We start from the raw sequence: 14,935 nt of genomic DNA, 5'->3' as shown, positions 1-14,935 counted from the left end.
TCTAGTGAGAGGTGTCCTTGCCTGTGGCAGGGGGGTTGGAGCTGGATGATCTTTCAGGTACCCTTCCAACACAAACCACTCTGATTCTGTGACATCTAACAAAACTGTGAGGTTAAATTATCCTTAGTTCATATCCTATATGTTATTAAGCTCCCATAGTATGGTTTTCTAATACTTCAACTTTTAAAAATCATTAAGGGCAAGTGACAGTTAAATTTTTATTATCTGCATCAAAGTATTTTCTGTTTTTGTGGTAATGAAACAGTTTGACACTTCTAGCTGAAAAAGATAAGTACACTCTGTACTAATTAGAAGCTGCATTTTTTCAATTCTAAGCTAACAAAAATTGGGTAGCAGCTGCTCTACTAATTAAGTACACAGAATGTTGATCACTTCTTCTTGCTGAGTGTCACACTGTTTCATTACAGCATGAACAGGTGCCTGTTTGATATAGCAGATAAAATGTTTTGTAAATTTAAGAGTTAAGATTATAATGTCACCTGAGCCTGACTTAGCCATTAAATTTCACTCAGGAATCCCTTCACCAAGCCAAATTTGTATGCATCAGTTTTCATTAGAATAAGATATCTTTTTATATTTGAGTGAGGTCTTAAAGCAGTTGCTTGTTTTTATATTGAAGAATTTACACTCATTCAAATTTATCTGCCTTCAGCTTTAAGACTTCTGATATTTTTCTCTGCTACATCTTAAAAGTCATTTTGGTGTGAGAATTTTTTTCCAGCAAAGGTTTTTGTATGCAGTGATTATATCATCTGTTGGTCTTGTTTATGATAAACTAAACAGATTGCACTTTTCAAGTCTTTCACTGCAACATATTTTCTCTGCATTTCATATCACTCTTATGGCTGAGCTCTGTCTCTTCTACTCTTTCAATATCTGCATATGTCATTCAGTGTTAGAATGGGAATATTTTTCTTGCCCTAGTTTTGTACTGGTGGTGAATGTGAAAGTTGCTCATTCCTTACTTCCTCTTAGATTGCTAGAGCGGTAACATCTGCTGTTCGTACATATGGTCCACATTGCTTGTCACCTAGCTGTTCTTTTATTTGATTTATTAAAATGCATTAATTTGAATGGTTCTGTGTTGAACAGCAATCCAATAATTTCCTAGGGCTGCACTAGCTTCTTTGCTAATCACTGTCTACTAATCTTTGTCTTGAATGCAGAGCTCATGGTAGGTTGCTGTAAGTTTGCTTCCAAATATGATTTAAAATTTTGAATATTAGGGCAATTACTGATTTATTTCAGTTGAAGCTAATCTTTACAGCAATTCCTCATTCACAGAAATACTGAAAAATGTCACTTGGTTCTTAATATAATTCCTGGTTCATAATGTAAACTTGCTGACTGAATAAATCCAGGATACACTTTTTGCTGTCTTGACTGGGTGCTAGATAAATACTTAAAGTGCACTTTTCCCACATATATGAATATGTAAATACTTTCAGATTATTAAAATGAAGATGCTACTTTAGTAGTTTTACCACAACAGAATTTGTGCTTCAACTTCTTTTTTAGCTTTTTCATGTAGTTAATACACTTCTAAGGACTGCAGATTTATCAGAAGGAGGTCTAATAATGAGACTGCATGCCTTTCTCCAGATCTGCTCTTTTTGATTCAGAAATGCCAACTTGTGTTGTCCTTAAGGAAACTTTGTTTTTTTCCAAAAATTAGCAAATCTAAAAGCACAGCTAGTAGGCATATCCTGCTCTTTGCATAGTCCTTGTTTAGTTTCTTAGGCTGACATTTTCAAAGCAATAAAACACAGTTGTTTGCTTGCTCATTGGTGCTGCAGATCACATTTATATTTATGCCCTTGAAAATACTTCCTTCACCTAAAGTTGAAGCTTAAACAGTGCAAGTGTGCTGCATGGGAATAATTTTCTTTGTCCTAACTTCTTTAAGTGAAATTACTAGAAGTTATTGTAGTTAGCAGTACAGCTAAGGTGTTGGTCCCATGAAGCACTTGGATCCATCCTGTTTCTGTGGGACTGGAGAAGGCACATCTGAGCAGCAGATGCCTGAATGGTCCAAGACAGGACCTGGTGCTGATGGTATTCAAAGTGATGGCAGTCATTCCGTAGGAACAGCAGCAGTGCCACTTGTCACCACCCTTCCTTGCTTCCCTCCTCTCTCCTCCCTCACCACATGTCAGCAGGAGGCACTGGGACAGATTGCCAAGCTGGCCATGTCTCATCCCTCAAAGTGTTGAAAGTCAGGTTAAATGTGGATTTGAGTAACCTGGTCTAGTAGAAAGTGTCCCTGCTGCCCACATCAGGACTCCAAGAACTACATGATCCTTAAGGTGCCTTCCAACCAAACCATTTCATGATTTTGTGCTGTACTTGAGTTTTGTTATAAGAAATTTGGACATGTTTAGAAGTTGCAAGTAGTGTGTCAGATGATAAAATACGGGCTATTCTGTACTGGGGGAAAAAGCAGCCTTGAACTGTTACTTATTATATATGACTTCTTCAGCAGGAGTAAAGAAGCCAGGTTATCTTTACTCTTCTTTTTCCCTCCTTGCTTTCCTGTTGCTAATACTTTATCCCCATCATCGTTTGTCCTTGGTAGTAAAGAAACAGTAAAGTAGCAATTTCCAGAGTTTTTAAATTTTAAAATTTACTTTCTTTAGAGACACAGTAGGACCACTTCTGAGGGTGTTCTTTAAATTATGTCACCATAAATATAATAGGTTAAAATGAGTGAATTTCAGTTTCATTATGTGTCCGCATCGTCCTAGCAAGTTCAAAATCCTTTTCCTCATGGCTTGGGATAGAATCTTCTGAGAGCAAATTACAGTACATTCAGATAACTTTGCTTCTGGTGCCCTTGCAAAGAACTGTTTTCACTTCCCTCTAACCTGTAGCCCAAACTTGTAAATCTCATGCCAGTTGTGATAGATTCTTATGATTTCATACTGGCATATCTGGTTTATTTGAAATAGAGCCTCTGCAAAAATTCATGTATGGGAGGAAAGATTATTTACTGGGCAATAAGGATGCATTTCTTCCAGATGCATTTTATGCATACACTCCAAGGCTCTTCCCTGTGCTCCTTCAGAGTTCCTGCCTGTGAAATTGGTTTTGTTGGAGACAGCAGTAAATGGCTGTGGATGCTGCTTTCTTCCCTTCTGTGACTTGTCTATCTGTAGTCCAGATGTAAATGATGACAGTATACTCCCTTTGTGTGTGTGTATCAATTTGGAATTGGTAGGAACAGTTTGCTTTGAAGAATCACAATTATGGTTGGGTAAAAAATTACTTTATTTACATCTTCAGCTTCTGCTGTATTAGGAATATAAGCTTCCAAATTAGAGGGAAAATGAAAATTAAAACCACAAGTGTATTTGAAGATCTATGGTAGTAAATAGTACCTTCGAGGTATGACCAGCATTTTTCAATTTTGCTGATTTTTTTGTTACTATCATCATATTTAAGTCAGGGAGGACCAACTGAATGTCATGGAGTTCTTCATGATTGCTAGCAGATGAATGTGCTAAAAGGTGAATAATTTTTATCTTCTTTTTGAAATGAGAGAGAGTTAATTTTGTCACTTGTTTAAGAAACAAGCACATGATGTGCCCTACCCTTCTGCATGGAAGGCTTAGCATAGGATGGCAGTCATGGTGCCAGCCTGAGTGAAAGTCAAGTTCCTGGCATTACTCAGCCAGTGCTTCCCATGTGGTTCAGTGTTAGACATTCACTTGCAAGCTGCAGTGTTGTCCTCCTAGAAATAAGCAACATTCATGTTTGTTTCCCTTCAGGCAGCATTTTGACATCTTCAGATTAAATCTCATCATCAAGGCAGTTATAATAGAAAACAATTAGAGTATTTGGAACTAGACTAACTTTTGAAATTAGAACGAATATTAGGTATTTTTTCATTCATGAACTATGGGTTTATGAAAACGTGGGAAGTGAATTCAGTGTATAAGTTGCTTCATCACTTGGTATACAGATAAAATTTTAATCTTTTTCCTTTTGCAGTTAAGTTACCAACTTAAAGTGGGTATCATGTACTGCAAAGCTGGGCAAAGCACAGAAGAGGAAATGTATAATAACGAATCAGCAGGTCCAGCCTTTGAGGAGTTTCTTCAGCTCTTGGGAGAGCGTGTTCGACTCAAGGGATTTGATAAGTACCGTGCTCAACTGGATACAAAAAGTAAGACTTTTTCATTCTTTTTTCCCCCTTAAGTGAACAAAATGCTTGATATGGCTGCTAACTGTCTTTTTCAAGAGAGTTCTTAAAAATAGCATCTTTGCTGTAGGAAGGCAGTTGCTTAATATAAGTGAAAGCAGAGCACGTGTGTAATTTGAATACTCACATGGTCTCTCAACTCTGATAATAATTGGAGTTTGGTACTCATTTGGTATGAAATTATCAATAAAGCTACAAGAAACCAGTAATTAAGAACAAACAGTAGTTGGTATTGCAAATCTATCATCAGTGTGCTGTCTTAAGGCTAATCAATACAGCTGGTATGTCTTTTTTTTTTTTTTTAATGATGCACTTATAGACTGTCTCCAAAATGTTTCATGAACCCATCTATGTCGCTGCACCTTGAAAGGTTGATGTACTGCTTTTCTGATGTCTGTTGCATGCAGTTTTTCTTCTAGGCAGTTTTGTCTTAGTCATCCTGTCAAATGTATTCCTCCCTCTGTGCTTTTTCTTTTTTGAGTTATGGAAATTAAACTGGATTTGGCAGCTATGTTATCAGCTCTAACTGTAAAACATATTGCAACAAAATGCAGTGGTAAGATGATCTTGGGTGACCGTAACTATAAAAGAAACTCCCTGCATTTGGAATCAGTCATGTGAAATACCTGTTTATCAGCTAGCACATGCTGCATTCAATTTGTAGATCTGTTTAAATTACTTGGGGAAGTTTTGTCTTGTATTCCTTTTCTGTGAGTACTGGAGCTAACCAGTTCCTATGGAGATCTTTTGCTATTTTGTTCACTTGTAGCAAAGGGAATGAAATGAGGAGTTTGATTCATGAAAGCTGAAAAACATTCATCAGCTTTAGTGCAGCAGAAGCTGTGGTCTTGTCATGGGTCTCCTGGCACAAACAGAGTACCTTGCTGTGCTTTAATCCTCCGTCATTCTATATTCTGTTCTTAATTCCTACAGCAATTGCATTGCCATCTCCTCAGGCTGTTCTTGACCAGTCTGATCATCAGTCCTCAGAGGGTTCTGAAGCCTCATTTGGTTTTAAACCTTAATTAATACCTATTTTGCACATATTTAACATTGAGCCTGCTTTTTTACACTTGCAGTACTTATATTCCCTCTGTTGTAGCTCCTTCCTTGAGAGCATTTTATAGACACATAGAATAGTTTGGGTTGGAAGGGACCTGAGAGATCATCTCATTTCAACCCCCCAGCCATGGCCAGGGACACCTTCCACTAGAACAGGTTGCTGAAAGATCCATCTTGACCTGGCCTTGAGCACTTCCAGGGATGGGGCATCCACAGCTTCTCTGGGCAACCTGTTCCAGTACCCCACACTAAAGAATTTCTTCCCAACATCTAATATAGACCTGCCCTTCTTCAGTTTAAAATCATTCCCCCTTCTCCTGTCACTACATGTCCTTGGGAAAAGTCCCTCACCAGCTCTCTTGTAGGAAATACATATCATTCTCAAGGTGAGTTTTCCTGTTGCACAGCTCTGAACTGTCATTTTATTGGTTATAAAAATAAGCTAGGTCAAAAATCAAATGGCTATGGAAAACAGAGAAGACATTTATTTATTCTTCTTAATAAGACTTTATTTAGTCATATATTGTGACTTTGTTATTTTCAGTTATTAAAGCAAGATCTTCTCTTCCCTTTCTTCTGGGTTAGTTAAGATGTGAAGAAAAGGAAAATGACCCATATTTTGGTGTCAGTCCACACACACTGATTTCTAGTATGTGTAAATGCTGTATGATTGGGTTGATTCATCTGCTCAAATATACCCAAGAAAGCTGTATATGTCTTCTAAGTACTTTTTAAAAAAATTTTCTTCTGAACAGCAGAATTTTCCAGGGATGTTTTGAATTCCTTCTTGTTGCTTCTGACTTGAGGATAGAATTTTGTCAGCCTTCGAGTTTATGTACTACAATCTAGTACCTGTTGAATGGAACCTTTAAGTTGACTGAATCTCTCCTGGTTTTGAGAATTATCTTCTTGTAATGAAGATTTCTCCTCCATGTTGAGTGCTGGCATATCTTTTTCACATTGCCCAGTAGACCCACTCTTGCTCCATTCTGTATCTAAAAGTACAGAAGGTCTGTATGTGAACACTTCAGTATGACCATAGAGGACAGGAAATCCTCTAAGTGGAAACTGCTGCTTTCATGAAGGATTTCCTACATTTACTTTCAGTCAAGGTTTACAGCCTCACATATGTGGAACCTCATCAACCAGAGCTGCTTAGGAACTCTTTAAGTTGTCTGAAATCTTTCAAGTTAGATTGCCTTCAGGATTACTGAAAAAAGCCACACATGTGAGCCTACATGAGTTCTTAATGAGTAGGTTTAAAGAGCAGCAAATGTGAACAATGGCAGCAGACATTTCTAATTGATCTTGATGGTGGTATGTTCTCCTTTCTGCCTGTGTGCTAAGCACAGATGGAAATGTTGAAAGAGAAGGTGGACAACACTCAGCTCTTTGGATAGCTGCATTTGGAAACACTTAAAGCATATTCTGCACAGGAAATGGGGAAGAAAGCCACTTGTGGTAGGAGAAGTGCTAAAGACCGGATATAGTCACAAGAGCTGCATCTCAGGTTGGGGAATATGTCAAGAGCAGAGTACAGCCAGGCAATACATTTTCCATAGCTACCCTAAGTAATCAGTCAGTCCTTTTGCCTTGGCCTTAACACAGAGACCTGCAAAGGAGGGGAGTGTGGTTTTTTACCGTGACTTAGGTTTACAGGTTTTGTTGAAACAGCTAGGTATACAGCTAGGACGTGAGCTGCTCCATCTTCCAGCTCTCTGCTCTTCTGTTGCTAGAGAGCCCTGTCTTGAAATTATTCTTGCAATCTCCCTACTCAGGAAATTTTCTTGCACAAGAATTCTGTTCAGTGACAGGACAGTTGATTGCAAAGATGTGCTTAAAAACAAGTGTCTCTTCTTTGCCTTGTCAGAAAGGTCAGATCTATGTAGATTACTTTGCTAGTTTCTGTACCTTTGACAATACTTGGCAAGCTGTGAAAAGCAGTTGCACATGGAAAGGTTTTTCTCTGCCTGGAGATGAAATTATTTTTATATGTACTATGGAAATATTCACAATATTTTTAATTTACGCAGATTTAGAAGAGTAAAGTTGCTCTAGCAAAAGATGGGTTCAGAACAGTTATTCTTAGAAATTTTTAGAGTTGGGGTCCTAATCAGTAAGTGTCCATAACAGAGCCAATTCCTTAAAAGGAGGAATCTCATGCATACTATTAACTGGAAGCCTATTTAAGTGTACTGGATCCTTCAAGGGCTTTAGTTTTGGATCTCTGCCCGTACCACTGTGAAAAAGAGATGCTACTTTTCAAGTTTTGTTTGTTTATTTCTAGAATTACCAGAGGGGAAACAGTCTATCGCCTGGCAGCCTGCAGACTTTGGATAGGAAATAGAGCTTGAAAATGTCACCTATCCCACAGTGACTAGGAAGCTTATGGGCATCACTTTAAAGTAATAAACATCACAGTGATCTTTCAAATTATAACTTGAGACATTTTACTTTATTTTCCAGTTGTAATGCATGCTTTATTTCCCTCCCCCTCATTTAGTCTTGCTTCTTGATACTTTAAATTGGTAAGTGGGATCAGCTTGATAATGCTAGGCTTGGTAACAAGGATTGTGTGTCCAACCGAGTGGTAGTGTGGTTGATGTGGAAAATAAGGGAAATTGATTAATATGAGTTGGGAATTTCATGGTTTATCAATTTGATAAGATTATAAACTAAGCTAATAAGGGTAGGTTTCTGATGTTTATATACTGCATGATTTTCTGATTAAGACACAAGAATATAAACCCATAAACTATTAAATAGATAATCTAGGGAATGAATGGACTTCAAATTGACATTTCATTTAGGGCTTGTCAAGAAACCCCAATGCTTGTAATGAAATAATACAGATAGATTACCTTTTTATAACTTTTATTATCTATACTATAACATCTTTCCAACTTTGTGGAAATGATAGACTCACTCGTGGCTCTGAGACTTTTGTTGGGAGACCAACAAATTTTAAGATGTTAAATTGCTTAAGAAGCAGAAATAGGGATGGGGGAAAATGCTTCTGCATTTCTCTGTGTTTGTGTTGCACATATACTTTTGTGTGATACAAAATAAAAGATTGTGTCTTCATTTCTGTCTGAAAACAACTTAGGTATTGTAGAAGTTGATCATGGGTGCTTGGTGTAATCCTTGTGTATAATAGAAGTGCAGTGTTGACAGCTGCTGACAAAGCAAAGGTAGAGGGAAGCAACATTAAGCTCTGAAAATATTTGTTCTTACGCTTTTTATTGTGAGCCTTACTGCAGGTTGTGGTAATGGTTGTCCTGCCTTATCAGTGTAATTTACTTTTCATTCTCCTACAATTTCTTGGAATGTTTTTCTTTGAAACAGGGAGTCAGATTTTCTACTCATAAATGTTTTTATAGAGTTTTCTAGCACAGAGGTTAAACTGCTGTAGAGGAAGGCTGACACAGTCCTGTGGATTCAGTCAGCAGTGTGCTGGGGGTGTCTGCCACAGTTGTGAGCACTATTGTTCTTAGGGAAAAAAACAACTTCAAATGTGAATCTGTAATCCTTGTGAATATAGCTGTGAATTATTGGAAGAACAAAAGACTAAGTTGGATTTTTAAAGGTGATTAATGATGGAAGGGATAAAGGATCAGCTACTTAGCTAAGTAGCCAGATCCAGTAATGGGGCAAGGCTGGGAAAGCATCATGCCATAAACTGGTGGCCAGAGGAGATGTCTTCAGTGTAAAAAGGTGCTAATGAATTTGAGGATCCCTCAGGCCTCTGTTAAACAGAAGGAAATTGAAATAGATTGCAGTGCTGGCTTGCAGTTTTGACCTTGAAATGATGGATGTTATTCCAGTGCACAGTCTTGGATTTTATTGCAATAGCTGTGATTTGATTTAAAGCAAACACCTGCAGTTATGGTGGTGTACTTCAGGAAGAGTATTCTGGACTTCAAAAAAGCTGAATGGTGAGAGAGATGCACAATCTGTAGTGCATATGGACTTGTGATGGTAGTTGGATTTGAATAGGAGGAACTGTAAAGTGCTTGGAAATAACTGGAATTACTAAATGTGTCATTTGGATTGTAACCTGATTATATAGATTGCAGAATCAATGCTGTTCTCAGAAAATATTTTTCTGCCCAAAATTAAATCCTGCCAGAGAAGTTACAAGTTTGGCATAAATATGTAGGTGTTCTGTAATATTTTTTTGTCAGAATTACTTTATTCCCCCAATACCTTTTGGGCTCCTTCCCTTTGGAGGCCACTGTCTTACACCCCTATCTTTTTGCACCCACTTCTCTTTCCAATTATTTGTAATATTTTTGTATGCTCTCCTTCTAAAAGATGATGTACCAATCAGTATATTTACAGTTCAACAGATAAAGCTGTTGTGAAGTTGCATTGATGTTTATGTGACTTTTGGGTGTATCTGTCCTCCTTGGGTGTGCACTGCAGCTAGCAGGCAGAGGAGAGAGGCTGTGCAAGATGAAACTAACCCCTTTCAGCTGTCCTGGTGTTCTAATTAGCATTAAAAAGAAAATAATTAGCATACTTAATATTACTATTAAATAATTAAAAATTAATATTTAGATTGTAGGAATATTTTGTTTCTAATTCCCTTTTTGTTATAGATAGGTAATTTGGAAGTACAAAATCTCAATGTGGCTACAATATAGAAAACTTTCCATTTCATTTTACAGGTCATTTTGTGTTTCATTTACAGTAAAGCTACCTCTGTTTTATTATTGTGAATCTGACAGGGAACAAACTTCTCAACATTTATACTCAAAATCTGGGTAAATAAACTGTATATTTGTTACTGTAAATGCATCACAAACCTCAAATCTGTTATCTTCTTAGTAATATGATTTCTCTGCTAATGAAAATGCCAAGATAGAGTTTTTAACAGCTTTTTAAAATACATTGTTATAAATAGCTGTGATTATATAATTTAGTAGCATGTTTACATAACTTTGAATAGCCAGAATGCTTTCCTTTCCATATATAAAGCTCATTATTTTTCACATTGTGTTTGAAAGCAGGCTTTTTTTGCACTGTGAGCTTCAGTTGTATTTAATAGATATATACTCACTATTTTATATTTAACTATACTGCTGCTTAAGTTATTGGCATATTTTTTGAGGTCACTTTAAAGAGTGAAAGAAAGTGAAAACATGTTCACAATTTGCCTGTAATCAAGCGTTATTTTCAACTAACACTTTGTAAACTGAGTACTATCCCCCTGTTCTTTTTTTTTTTCTTTCTAAACATCATAATCCTAGTTTTTATCTCTAGTGTCTAGTTTTAGATATTTAGATAACTTTACCTGGTTTTAGTTATTTTCTCTCAACTTGGAAGTCTCTCCATCCATGTTTAATTATTTCTGTGGCCTGTTTCTGGATCCTTTGTCTTTCTTCTCTAACTTTTAAAATAGGGTGGCCAGAACTCAAAACAGGTGAGATTACCTTAGATTAATATACCAGCATCATAATGTAATTTTTGTGGCCTTTTTCCATCATCAGTTATAAGCATGCTGGCATCCTTTGTGGGGTTTGGACTGTTCCTGTCCATAAAGCAGCTGCTGTAGTGAAGGTGCTATCTAATTTCATTCAGTTAATTTCAACTCCTGATGTTTACGCTTAAGAGAACTCATCCTGTTCTTATGGTGGGTTATAGGTCCTTTGCTGTTTAATTATGCATGAGATCATGGTATTCATTTTCAGTATCTGTCTGCATTCCATTCTGAAGTCTTTTTCACATTCCTTACAGTTCAGTTTCATTCTGAAATACTGGGTGGTGCCTGAAAATTTCTCAGACTTTTTTGTCATTTTTCACACTTACGTAGGCTTTCTTCAGGGTCTTCTGGTATAAATTCCCCATTCCTAACAAGTTTTTGTCTGGGAAAAGTATTTAAGAGTGCACAGGCTGTCTTTACGTGACACTTACTTTGGCAGGTGAATAAACTCTGAGTAAGTTCTTACTTGCTGATATTTCATCTAGGATTGAGGATGAATAAAAATTCTTGTCTTGGCTGATATTTATTTTTTTTTAATAATAATGAAACTTTGTTTTTAAACATTTTTTTTTTTAAAAAATAATTCTTTTGTCTTCTTTAACTGCAGCTGATTCAACAGGTACTCACTCTCTGTACACAACATACAAGGACTATGAAATTATGTTCCACGTTTCTACTATGTTGCCATATACTCCAAACAACAAGCAACAGGTAAGATGGGCTCAGAAGTAGATGAACTATTGAGTGTTTATGACAACTTTTATTGGTTGCTAGGAAAAAAACACTTAAGGAATCAAAAGTAAAGGTGGCTGTCTCTGTGTCAGGGAGATGAGCAAAGCAGATGATTGTAGGTACATTATAGATTTTTCTCCATTGGACTGTTTTCTATTTAACTGTGCAGTACTTTGATGTAAATAGTATGCAGTAATGTCAGTAGCACATGTCAGAAGGACCACAGTGTACCTGATGATTTTAAATAATTTTAAACCTTCTACAGCTAAGTCAATTGCCCTTGAAAAAAACACCACAGGTTTGCCTACAGCAAATTGTAATATGCACAGAGATAATGAGTGGGTGGTCCAGCACACTACATAAGAGTATGTGAGTCAAGATCCTTTATTTTCCCTTTTTTTAAAAAAACTGAACTGCTTTGTTCCACTGAAGTACCTGCTCTTGTTAAACACTAAGCCATATTGTTTTGTATGATGTATATGCATTTTATTCTAGAAATGGCACTTTGTACTTCTGCAAATAAAATAGGGATTTTTGTTTTACAATAAAAGATAACATAGAACGTTTGCTTTTGTACACTGAACGTTCTACTGCTCTGTAGCTCACCTTCTCTTGTACTGTAGTCTTATATTTAGTGAAAAAAGCCTACCAGGAAATTATTTATAGCATGTCTTAAAGACAATGACAACTTATTTTCAGCTTGAAATAGAACCTACCACTGGCTTGTAAAAAGGTGTGAAATGGAGGATGTTTTCCTGCTTCCATGTATCACTGATTACTCTTGATACTCACAGGATTTGTTTTTCCCCTTTGTTTAGCTTAAAATTTTCCCTTATAAATTTGCCCTGTATACTACACATAGAAATGAAATTGTTATGAAAACAATTATGCCTGAAATTTATTAGGCAAACAACTAATTCTGGTACTTGTTATATCACCCTCAATTGTTTCACTTTTCCACTTGAAGTATCACATGGGAAAAGAAAATGAGCAATAGCAATTTATAATAATGAGAAATAAATAATTGGAAATTTGTGAAAAGTCTGTTTTAACCTTTTTTTTTTTTCTTTCCTCATTAAAGCTTCTGAGAAAACGACATATTGGCAATGATATTGTGACAATAGTTTTCCAGGAGCCTGGAGCACAACCATTCAGCCCAAAGAACATTCGATCCCACTTCCAGCACGTCTTTGTCATTGTGAGAGTGCACGGGCCCTGCACTGAGAGCGTTTGTTACAGGTAGCTATTGCTGCATTCACTGAAAACACGGAAGTTGAGCGCAAAGCCAGCGTCATTCTTCTCCAAAATTCTCAGTAGGCAAATGTAATGAAAGATGAGGATCAAGGAGGTTTTGAGTCATATTTAGAACTCTTTTACAGAGTAAATAGATACATGAATATGTAGGTGGAACTTGGCCAGTGAGGAAGCTGCTGCTGTCAGATGTGAGTACACGCACACACGTGCACATACACGCACAGCACTTGGAAATTATTTTAGAATTGCCTTCTCCCTTTCTGTTCTCTTCATTAAGATTATACTAGATGAATATTTTTGCATTGAAAAGAATAGAACAAAGGAAAAAAACACTTCCACTTTTTGCTTAGATAATTTGGTCATCTAAGTTGATGCTCCATTTTTGAAATTAAGGGAGTTAAAAAGTATGACTTAGCTTTAAGGAAGAAGTAAAGCTCTCTGAGGTTATCTCCATTTCTTATCTCTTTCAGTCCACCAAAGAAATGACAGAGAATTATGCAGCAAAAAAATAAAGTCTTAATGTGACCCTAAAGTTAATATGATTAAAATAGAAAATGTTAATTGATAGTAACATGTAATAAGGAATTGCAAGATTATATTCCTATTAGTATAATTTTTAAAATTAAATTGCAAGCATATATAGATAATGTTTTTGAGTTACACTTCTTTTTACTATCAGTGAAAGTTCTTACCTTTGTTATATACTGAACTCTAAAGTATTTTCACTTTTAAATGTTGACTGATGTCAGAAAACTTCTATAAAGCATATTGATTTCAAATAAAAAATGTCAGCAGAGTGGATTTAGAGCATGTGTCTTGAAATGAGGTAGCCTTAGAATTAACTTGTTTTTCCTGAAATACAAATATTCACTTAAGAATATTATTAAGGCAAGTGCTTATTTAGAGGAGAATCGAAGACTGCTCTGTATGAATTGGTGTATTCATTATTTTTTTAGTACAGATAGATGGCTTAAAGGCTTTTCACTCCTCAAAAGTTTTTTGTAAAGTTCACAGAGCATTTCTGAAATTGATGCTGAACTTTACATATATTAACTCTCCTGCACTAAGAATGTTTGTGTTGGTACTCTTTTTTCAGGCAGCTTATTGAACAATTCAACTCTTGCATAATTTATGTGAACACAGCTTGTTCTTAAACTCTTAGACATATGTTTCAGCTCTTACCCTGTACAGAAAATGATTTTGAAGCAAAGAGAACATAGGAAATGTATCCACAAGGGCTGCAGATGCATCTTCCACTTGAGTTGCATATCACAACATAGATCTACTTTTGCCTGTTACTTTAAGTAATATGACTGCATATATTTTCTCCCTTTTAAAACACATTGGAAAGGTTGATACTTGCTGAACTGTAATAAGTTCAAGTATCTGAGGGTTCTGTTTTTGACCCTCAGACTCCTGAATCAACTCATTTTTCAAGTGTTTACAACTACAAAGGCTAGAACCTCATTGGTTGCTTAATAGTAATTTTTGCTTTAGTGATGGTACAGGCTTACATTTTAAGGAGAGGGGAAACAGGTATGAAAAATAGTTGGGAGAATGTTGGTGTTCATTTTGATACACAAGATCAGAACATTGTATGTTCTCTGTACTGTCTTCAAGATTGAAATACGTTTTTTCCCTGTCCTCTCAGTGCAAACACTTGATTTAAATTTGTAGAATTCTATTATGAAAAGTTGTTCTAGGAAACTTTTCAAAGCAAGTTTGACCTCTTTTTCACTGAATTATTTGGAACAGTTTCATGGATTCATAATTCTAGACAAAACAGGAAACCATATAGCATTAAAATGTACTGGAATTTATATTTAAAAACTACATAAAAGGAATAAAATCAAGCACTGTCTTGGCCAATGATTCTCCCTCCCAACTAAGATAAACAATATTTCAGAAGTCTGGCATCTCTGAGCATTGCTCACTTTTTAAAACTTCTCTAGCATGTGTTAAAGATTGAATTCTTATCCCTGTGATTCATTACACTGAATACTGGATCAAACACAATCTTACTGGTAATTTCTGGTAGGTTTTCACTGCATCCAGTAATTGTTAATAACAGACCCTTCAGGTCAGATAGTTGCTTCGTGAGCACCCCCTGTTGCATACTTTGAGATATACTGGCATGCATTTGAAGGAAGTATTATAGTAATGACATCTTTCAGTATCAG

At 36.2% G+C, this 14,935-nt stretch overlaps 1 protein-coding gene across 3 annotated transcripts in view; it reads left to right on the top strand.

The window, feature by feature from the left end:
• The window catches only part of SIPA1L1 (signal induced proliferation associated 1 like 1), a 134,545-nt gene that overhangs the window by 75,397 nt on the left and 44,213 nt on the right, over nucleotides 1-14,935 (top strand). For all 3 annotated transcript variants that reach the window (XM_015630772.1, XM_015630768.1, XM_015630771.2), the window contains 3 exons: nucleotides 4,012-4,186; nucleotides 11,377-11,480; nucleotides 12,583-12,740. In XM_015630772.1, the coding sequence (XP_015486258.1) occupies nucleotides 4,012-4,186; nucleotides 11,377-11,480; nucleotides 12,583-12,740 (437 nt within the window). The remainder of the gene's footprint in view (nucleotides 1-4,011; nucleotides 4,187-11,376; nucleotides 11,481-12,582; nucleotides 12,741-14,935) is intronic.

Source organism: Parus major, chromosome 5, assembly GCF_001522545.3.
Source record: "Parus major isolate Abel chromosome 5, Parus_major1.1, whole genome shotgun sequence".
Classification (NCBI taxonomy): Eukaryota; Metazoa; Chordata; class Aves; order Passeriformes; family Paridae; genus Parus; species Parus major.
This window is presented reverse-complemented; position numbering and strand designations above follow the sequence as displayed.